Raw genomic sequence first — 10,390 nt, forward strand, 5'->3', positions numbered from 1 at the left:
CCAGGAGTAAGGAATAACTCTAATAAAGGGCTCTGGAAAGAATTGGGAACCCAGAAATGGCAAAGGAAAAATTTGATTTCCCCACCACTACTTGTCCTGCGCTGGGAGAGCAGAAAAGTCTGCTTCTGCGCAGGGTCAGAGATCATCACTGAAATCTGCATGGGGAAGCCAGGGCTAGAATCCACTGCTCTTGAATTTCTCCCTGTTGTCTTAAACTGATCTTTAAGCTGTCTTTGGAGTTTTGCCCCCATAAGACGGAAAAGCAAGGACACACCTTAGTGTGACGCTCAAAGGACTCTTTCAGCTGCAGGTGCTTTCCCGCTTTACTGGCCAGGTCCATCCATTTTCCTTTAAACCACTTAACATTTGGCTTTCGGAGAAGATCTTTGGCTTCTACTTTGGCTATAAATGTAATATTCCCACCTTTTAAAAAGAGAAAAGAATAATGCAATGGTTCAGGAACATGTGGTTGGTCAGTCACATCTGTACAAGTTTCTTTTACTACTGCTCCTTCCAGACTCCAGATGCTAGCTCTACCATGACAGTAAGAATCCGATGGAGTCACACAGGTTATGACAGTACTGCATCGTTACAGAGATTAATGATTTTGTGTCTAGAAGCCTTCTGCCCATGTCAATGTGGAGCTTCAGACACAGAGAAGCACAATAAATTAGTCGAGGCAAAACTCCATGTTGTCACAGGCAAATTGTCCCTAATATTTGAATTTCCTTGCTTAAAACAAGCACGGGTGTTCCTAGGCTACCAGGCAGTTGTAATGTGAATAAACTCCAGTCTGGAAAAGAAAGCCTGGCGCTCTTCATGCATTTCTATCATTAATTCTTTAAGCTGAGAAGGGAAGGGAAAGAGTCTTCTGTAAAGAATAATTTGGGAATAGAAAAAGTTAACTCAATTTTCAGAATAGCATTGCCCAGCGCCTGCTGAGTTTCCATCCTAACATCCATGGTCTCCAGAGGAGAATACAGCTAACTCCTTATATTTATTTTCCAAATAAATCCTCCCAAAATGCTCTTTTTCTACTCAGAAACCAAGAAAAATAATAGGCATGTATAAAAAACCCCCATCTGACCACATCTTACTTACAAGTTGACTTACTTACAACTTAGAAAAGTTGACCTGGCAATCTCTGAGCTATGCTACAGGCCTTTGGGTAGATCTTCCTGACATATCAGTAACAGTACAGCCAACAGCATCACCGTAACCAGCTCTCTTCTCCAGAAACTATACTTCTTACCCATTGTGTTCAGTAAACCATTAGATTTTGAGCTCGTCTTGAATTAAACAATTCGTTTTTGCTTCTCTTCGTACAGTCCTTCTTACCTTCCAGGAGTGGAGTTCACATCCAACTAAAATCAGTGGAAGTACTTGCAGCTGAGGGCAGAAGCTGAGTGTCACAGGAACTGCACATACCTTTCCAGGATCTGCTTCAGCCTCTGTCTCTCTGGAATTGGCTTTTGATTTTGTTTCTAAGCACTTACCAACGCTGACTGAACCGCTCTGAGGTTTTTCGACAAATAAAGTGGATCTTTGGGAGTCATCACGTTTTTCTGTCTCTTCTGGAGCTCCTTCTCCAATAGACCACACTGAGACGCAGAGAGAGAGGGAAATGTCAATCATCTGAGCGTGTTTTACTCCCTCCAAAATACACTTACCTGAACTTACTAAACTCTCTAACCCTATTACCTCTCCCTTCAGATGTCCTGAAAGATATGTAAGTTTTTGTTCACACTGACACCCATTGCTTGGCTGTCACACTGTGTACAGTTCCTGCAAGAACGCTACCTCTGTGGTGACAAAATGAAACTATCAGGGAGGAAGAGAGGGGAACCTGATCAGCCAAGATGGGTTCTGAGCAACTCGAATGGCACCAGCATTCAACCATGAGTGCTTTACAGAGGCAATGCACAAAGGTCAGCTCTTTGTTTTTCAGAAGAGATGGAGGTTCTGAAAACACAAACAGCTATAAGCACAAACAAAACACATAGGATGCATAGTTTTGGTGGGTCTCTCTCAAACCCAAACTCAGTTGTACAAGCTAGTTTTTCCTCTTTGTCTGCAAAATAGGGCAGGGATGAAGCTTACTTTTGAACTTTGTTCTCTTTTACCACTATAGAAGCAGAGAGTTTGGGGATCAGTCAATACCACATCCTGTCCCATGCACAGACTGATGTTTTACAGAGAAATAGTTTGTCAGATGGAAATGATTGTGTCGCATGTTCAGACACAGCACCTTCTCTTCTGGAAACTGAGATTTTGAAACTGAGAAGGAACAACAATACTGAGAGAAGCAGCAAGTGAGCAGTCTTCTCAGGGCAGAGAACTGTACCAGCACAGCTGTGCATTTCTGTTCCTTCTGCTTATCTGAACAGCCCTGCCTTTGTGCTATGCAGTTACATACATGCAAAACCATGGTCAAAGCTGATTCCTAATGGAAAAAGCAGGGAAAGCAAGGCAGTGAATGTCTGTCCATTACCTGCTCCTTTTCTACAGAGAGGCAAAGCACATGCCTCATATTCCAAATGAGAACTTGTGGAGTCCAAATGCCACATCTCCTTTTTTTTGAGGAGTTATGGCCAGTGCATAGGGGAAACTGAGTAAAGCCAGTGCTGCCCTGGTAGTATGGTGGAAATGTACAGCTATAATTAACAAAGTGATCTGTCTCTTTCAAATCAGAGCTGCATCTCCCTTGTTCCCCTTGAACTTCTGCTTGTTTCAGAAACGAAGGTAGCTTTTTATAGTTTATCCAATGCTCTTTTGGTTTTCGTTTCATAACTAGCATAAATGAGGAACCAGTCACACAACACTTCTCACTTAGTCAAACCCTGGTCTTGAAATGAAAAGTTCCTTTCCCTGCTTAGTATTTTCTGTAGAAACTCATTTGGCAGAAGTCAGAATTGTCTTTCTACTATGTAGAGATTACTGCTATGGGAACCTTTTTAACTCATTAAAATTTTCATCGCTCATGAATGCAATACAACTCATGAGAACCACAGGAAAATGCAACCAAACTGTTTTTATTATCCTAAAGTCTATTAGGAATTTGAAAAAAGGTACAGAAATGCTAGATAGCTTTGCTATAAAATCTTTGTCTTTCAATCTTTCAGTGAATTATGGGTGGTGTGTCTAACACCTCTGTATATGTCTGCTTGTACAATGTTTCTTGCTGGTAAAGACATACATGTATATACACATATATGAAAACATATACACAGACATACATGAACACAAATATATATATATAGATACACATCTATATATACTCTCTCTATAATCTAGATGTTTAGATTACGCCAGTATAACATGCTAGTATATGGAAACATCATAAGAATGAGTGAGAGTTACAGGTGTGACTAAAATGATGTGACAATGCTCGGTACAGGAACTGGTCACGTGCAGCAACAAACCTAATGCGCCACAGGGTGAAATGGAAAAAGGATATTAATAAATGGAAGAAGCTTACATAGAGTCATTAATTTGGTACCACATAAAATAACACCTAAATATTACAATCACCTTTAGATATTAACATTTTCCTATTTATTAAACAAACAGAACAAAACGTGGGTTTGACGTTGGCTCAGGGGACTGGCATAGGCGGCTATGCCAGGTCAATAACCATGGTTGAAGTACCTGCTGCTCATTTTGTTCCAGAGGCTGCAAATCCTGAAACCACAAAAGTGGGTGCAGTATGCGTTACCTGCCAGGGTAGGAAGAAAGAGGTTATGACTTTGCTAAGTTCTCCCCACCGTCCTTTGAGCTGTGAGAAGAAGCCATTCTCCTACAGTCTCCTGGGGCCTGTGTGTTGGATTCAGGTAAGCCACTGTCACCCTGTAGGCTGAGGAGGAAGGGAATAGTTGCGTATCTATCTATACAGAAATAGATATAGATAGATAGGTATGTATGTATGTGTAAAATACTGATACATCTCCTGTCTTGTGCAGCAGAGCCTTCTCTCACTCCTACTTTAGCTGCTAGAAACCTATTTGCTCTGATACCTAAAAGCATTTCAACAGTTACAGTTTGATACCATATAAACAATTAAAATTAAATATGATCTTTAATAAATAACTTATTAATAATAATTGTATTATGTAAAATTTGGATCGTTTCATCATGTTCTTCAGGAGGTCTCACCTGAATCTTTCCTTTCCGCTGGCTTAGACATCCCATCTGAAAGGGAAGAGCAATTTAGATGACACCAGCTCAGAGAGCACAGCTTAATTGACCTCAGGTTTTTGGGATTTAAAGAATATTGATTCTTCATGCAAGAAGATTAGATTAGATATTTAGGACCATATCCATGAGGAACTATTTGATTACCAGAAAAAGGAAGTGAAGAGCTGAGAAAAAAGTTCAGAAATCTTTCCTCCTTTTCTCTAGAAAATCTAAATTGGTGTAGTTTAATTCCCATTTGAGATTTCCTTTTTAGTAGTTCATATTTAGAAGGGTTCTGTGAAGCTGATGCTTTCTTCATGATTTGTGTAGTTCCAGATTACAGATGAATTTAGGTTGTTCAATATTTATCTGAGGGGACAGTACTTTGAATTATTTAAATAGTCTGCTTATTTATCTAGTTTGAGTAAAATAATGAGAAATAGTTAAAATTAAATTTTAAGGTTTTGTGATTTAAAATTTTATTTATATATTTAGCTTTTGCCAATGTGGTCCTCTACTACTGTAAATCTGTGTACTGCTACTGACTTTACAGATAGCATTCGGCCGAAAGTTGTTAACGCACATTCTTTTAGGAGAAATGAAGAAAATGCCATCATTTAGGGCAATGAAGATAATTAAGAGCATGTTTTTCATTTGACACACTGCAAAGCATTTTCTAGTGTTCAAAATCTCTGTTTCCTTCACAGTCTATTTTTAAAAACATATTATGCAAGCAATGGAGAAATTTTGCCCATGTGACATCTATCATGATGGACCCCTGTGCTGTTGCTTTTCTTTTACTGCCAACAAGCAAAGGCATTTTATCTGCCAGCTTGGCAGCAATGGCTTAGAGCAGTACATTCAAACTACCTTGTAGGTCATACGGCCTAAGGTGAGGTGATAGACAATTATGTGGATAAGCCTGTTTTGAAGTCATAAGGCATCTGTTTTATTTGTAATTCTGGAACTTGGTCTCAAGACTAACCTTAAAAATGCACTCCATGTTTGTTGATAGGAAAAGTTAAGGGGAGTTGCTATCAGAGCCGCCAACCGATATTTTACCTTCCAATGGCAGAAGTCCTACCGAAGACCTCAAGACAGATCTGGAAAGGAACTTATCTGTTATGAAGGTCTTGTACTTTTGAACTGAGACTGATTTAATGTAGGGCACTCCAAAAAACTTACTCTAATTAGAATGTTTTGAGATCAGTCCAATGGTTTGGACTCTTTCTTCATTAATAGTCAAGAGAAGAATACATACATACATACACACACAAAGCGCTATCACAGTCCTAACCTGCTGGTGGAGTACTAACTGAAGTGTCATCTTCATCTGTGAAAAGAAATACAAATAAAAAAGTACATAAAGAAACTGAAAGCACAGATGATCATCTGCTTTAAAACAACTATGCGAAAATGTAAAACCTGCAAAAGAAAGGGAAAGAAGTCATAATAGTCAGGAGCATTCACAATGGAAGCTTCAAACTGATGAAGAAAGCTTTGCGTAATTCAATAGCTGAAATGGTAAACCTTAATGTTTCAAGCAAGTAAAAGAAAAATGAGATGTGGACTGTGATCTATTATTAAAACATGGGTTTATATGAAAGCTGCTGCGTGGTTCTGTTTGTTAGAGATGTAATCCACAGTAAATACAAAAAAGCCACAAAGAAATCAAGGTCAATCACATATCTGACCTGAGGAAGATGCCATTTCTCTGATGTCCATGTCTGCAATTAAAATGTGCACCATATATGCATTCAGCATCATTAAATCAAGATATGCAAGAGTTAAAAATAGTCCCCTGTATTTATACTTTGTAATTTCTGTATGAGAATATTAATTTAAAATGCAAGGAATAAACAACTAATTTTTTCCCATATTACAGGAGAATAATTTAAAATAAGGGCAACTATTATCATCACACTGGATTTTCCACGCTAAAAGTTGACCATCAACAGGTATTAAAATCACTACAAGCAATTGTTATCCAGATATTTTAAAATGTTTAATCTTATAGAGTACATTGAGATATACATTTATATAAATCAAAAGCCTGAAAAAACATAAAATTGACATTAAACCTGAAATACTGTAATCACGATTATTAGAAAAACAGAATAAGGTAAAGACTATCTTTACAAGTGTCTCCTACACCTCTTTGAATTTTAGATGTTGACAAGAAACCTCAGAAATATCAGTTTCTGATAAAAATATGCAAAAAGTCTTAGTGTCTTAAAAGCCTAATGGTAAAAAAAAATTAAAATTACCAATGTAGCATATGAAAAGCTAGAATAAACCAGATATATATTTAGCATTTAATTCATATGTAATGTAAAGATAACATGTCTTTTATATAGTATCAGAAAATCATCTGGAGAACATTTCAAAGTGGGGGAAAAGACAGTTCAACAAGAACAACTTTGGAAAAATATTAACCCACATTTTTAAAGAGGGTTGGGTTTTTTTTAGCTTTTAGATTTGAGTTTCCAGAATCAAATTTTAACTCTGAAGTTATCCTTTGACTTTGACCTTAAAGTTATAATTTGTCCATATTTTCTCAAGGACAAATATAACAACTATGGCAAAACCACATATAAAATATAGTTGCATTTTTGTAAATACTGGTCATGTTAATTTTTTATGCTTGCTTAAACACTGAAGGCTAATTGAAAGTCTGTTAATAGAATTTAAATACTTAGCTGTAACATTTTACTCATTCCTTTTTAATGATTCATCAAACTTCTTTTTAAAAACCCCTTGGGAGAAGGATGTCAGTTGTAAAGGGCAGGCCTACACATGAATGATTAATGTGTTATCTTACAAAAATGATTTCTTATTCATAGCAAAAAAAAAAAAAAAAAAATTTAGTGGAAGATTTCTCACCACCTCCATCATCCAATGCCATAAGCAGATGTTGGAGATGTTGATTTTCAGTGAAAGAACAGTAATGATAAAGTCATGTCAGGTGTTTTAACATACTGTGCTAGCAACTAAATGAATGCAAGGCTAAGTAATTCCACGGCAAATCTTTCTCCATATTTTATGAAAGTATAAAGTGTACTTTCAGATCTTTTTGTCAGTAATGTCACCATTGTGGTTGATGATGGCTTGAAGAGGTACAGAATATTCTCTCTGGCCGGAAAAAAATAATTAAGATCAATCAGCATAAAACATTTGATGTGATGCACCCTACATGATGATGTATGATAATCACATTGTTAAAGGACCACTCTATTTGACTTCTGTTCTTCTTGAAACATTTGAAAAACTAAACCAACAAAAAGGTGTTACCAGTTTTGCAGGGGGATTGCTGGCGTTTTTCCAGGGTAATCTATCATTTTAAAAATAAAACGTTGAGATCAAACACAAACAAATCAGACCAAACAAACATTTCAGAAGTATCAAAATGAAAGCACAATTGAATGCACTGTAAATGGAAGGAGTATGAAAAAAATACATGCCAGTAAGATTGTTTTGACAAATGGGTAAGTATCAATCCATCACTCCTTATATCTCAGGCTTCTAGGATGAAATGAACCGACTGTTGAATAAATATGAAAAATGGTTCAAAAGCTATAACCAATTTGCTTTCTGTGATGAAAGATTGTTTATGTTAGCAATAAATTCTATTTAAAGAAAACAAAAATCACAAAAATACCAGACCTGGCAGTAGAACTATGATCATTAGTTCATTATCCTTATCTTCTGCAAGTAAACTTTTAATGGAATATATTTAGCAATCTCTTGCATGGCAAGAGCTAAGTATGAAGAAATCACTTCATTCATTTGACAGTAGGTTGATAGGATGTATTACTCTATAGAGATTTTTGTTTGGCTTCTATTCATCTATGGCATATTTTCATTAAGAAAGAGGATATTTACATTTGTTTCCTTGTATCTAAACAATCACATTAACTGTGGACCAGGCCTCTTGGAGCTCCATCAGGAGTAGAGTCTTGTAGGAGGAAAGAACACTCCACATCTCAGAAGTAGCTAATGTAAAACCTTTTTTACTCACAGTGAGTGTAACCTCAATATTAAAATTTGTGACTGCTGACACAGTGAGAGTGTAGAAAAATCTCTCAAAATATAAGTAATAACTACTGATTTATATATGAACTGCTGATATCAAGAATTTTAGAGCTTCTACTTTCCCTTGATTTGAAATCAATCACACAAAAGTGGAAGCTGCTATTCTGCCATCAGTCATATTGCTGATAAACTTAATGTTTTGCAGAAGTGGCAAAATCATATTAATCTATTATTTTACTTTCCTATTTTTTAGCTGTTTAAAAGAAGACTTGAAAGTCATGTGTCAATGTCAAAAGCCTGGTCCTACAGAATTGAACAGGGGAATTTTGGAATTGACTCTACTGGAGCAGCATCTTAAACTTGATTTAATCAGCTAACAGAGCCAGTAAACTAATTAATCTTCCTTTGTTGTTGTTCCCTGCTCTCATTCACTGACAACCACAGGAGCTGGCATGAGAAATATAGCAGGCATGTATAGGCTGAGTGGTGAATAAGGGAGAGGCACTCTTTTGTAGCTGCAGGTGACTTCAGAGTGCTTTAACATTTATCTGTGCTACTGCACACTGGAGCAAGTGTTCAGGGCTAAGGCAGGAGGTAGATAAACATCACGAAGAGGGAACCCTTGTCTTCATGGTACATAAATAAATACAGAATAACTCAACCAACTGGCTGAGTCATTTTGGTTGATGCTGAAATTACTGACCACAGTTTAACCCTTCTGAGTCTAAGAGTTTAAAATTTAGTTGCCTTCAATTACCCATCTGATTTTCAAAGAGTATTCAGCACTTTGGAAGTAGTAACTGAAGTACATACATACAGTAATGGAAGTTTTAGTAGAGAGATGAATGGGTAACTGAAATCTGGAGAAATACAAGGATGAAACATGCAAACATTTTAGCAGATGGTTGGATGGAACCTAGAGAAAAAGTTATCAGTAAAACATGCAGAAATTTTAGTAGCTCTCTGAATGGCTGGATAGGACCTAAAAAAAGGAATGAGCAAATTGATATTAAAATTCAATTATTATTCCAGCAATTGAGAATACAATTATAGCAATATTCAACATGTACGATAATGCTAAAATTAAAAAAAAGGCAGAAGAATATAAATTGAATGAATGAAATGAATGAATGAATGAAATAACATAGTAAATTTGGTGGGATTTCTGCTGAGTCACTTTTTTCTCTGAAAATAAAATGGATGATCATCTATAACCTGATTTTTTTATTAAATTATTTTTGAAACTAGAAACGCTATGAAAGATTAATGTACGCAAGAAAATTTTATTTTTACTGCTCTGAGGTACTGATTTACAGTGAAATAACCACAAGATAACAAAGAATTTATCACATTGTCCTCCATTTCTTAACTTTACAGTGAACATAAAGAGACATAAATATGTAATTTCACACAGACAATAACTACTAAAAAGAAATAGAACAGTAAAACAGACACACAGATAGGTATACATTATCTTCCTAACTTCTGCTGTCAACTTTGTCTTAGAAATGAGGTGAAAATTGTGGACTACATGGTTTACATGGATTACCAAGCTTTCTTTCCTAGATGCCAGGTTCCAGCGCAGCCTGACTGTGCTGCAGAGAGGGGCTGTCCCAGGTTCCTATGGTGTGCTTTTTGTTATAAATTATCAGCAAAGATGTCACAACTGCTTACACACAGGTATTGTAAAATCACTGTGGAATTCAGATATGAAATCTTTCCCATCTCATTCCCATTCAGGGAAGCACCCAAATCTGTTACTTCTGAAGCTACAGAAACAGTTTCATAAATAGCTTATGCAAAAGCTAACCTCTAGCTGTTTCTGTCCTCATTTCCTCATTGAACTGCTCATTTTCTAGTTTAAATGATTTTGGACAGATTGGAAAAATGGAACCTTTTCCCATTTTGTGAATTACGGGCACCATTATAAAGATTTTCTTCTGCCAGACAAACATGAAGGAATCACTCTAAGAAAATATACTTTCCCTTACTTGGTGATACTCTGCAACAAAACACAAGCCAATAGGAACAATTGCACTATACCTAATTAAAAAAAAAATACTACAGAGTGTCTGGAAATGACATCTACATTGTTTTGCAGAGGTGACAGTTTCACTGGAGTATGACAGAAGTTCATTCTTTCTGCATATTGGTATTCAGACTTTCACTGGAATTCTTACTGAGG

At 36.4% G+C, this 10,390-nt stretch overlaps 1 protein-coding gene across 1 annotated transcript in view; it reads right to left on the bottom strand.

Annotated features, from left to right (window-relative positions):
* Nucleotides 1–5,898, bottom strand: part of MYBPC1 (myosin binding protein C1) — a 47,950-nt gene extending 42,052 nt beyond the window's left edge. Inside the window, exons 1-5 of the mRNA XM_059817193.1 lie at nucleotides 5,868–5,898; nucleotides 5,471–5,506; nucleotides 4,153–4,188; nucleotides 1,497–1,601; nucleotides 275–423 (exon numbers count right to left, since the gene is read on the bottom strand). Coding sequence (XP_059673176.1) covers nucleotides 275–423; nucleotides 1,497–1,601; nucleotides 4,153–4,188; nucleotides 5,471–5,506; nucleotides 5,868–5,898 — 357 coding nt within the window. The remainder of the gene's footprint in view (nucleotides 1–274; nucleotides 424–1,496; nucleotides 1,602–4,152; nucleotides 4,189–5,470; nucleotides 5,507–5,867) is intronic.
* Between the last annotated feature and the right edge of the window lie 4,492 nt (nucleotides 5,899–10,390).

This window comes from Gavia stellata, chromosome 4, assembly GCF_030936135.1.
Source record: "Gavia stellata isolate bGavSte3 chromosome 4, bGavSte3.hap2, whole genome shotgun sequence".
Taxonomy (NCBI): domain Eukaryota; kingdom Metazoa; phylum Chordata; class Aves; order Gaviiformes; family Gaviidae; genus Gavia; species Gavia stellata.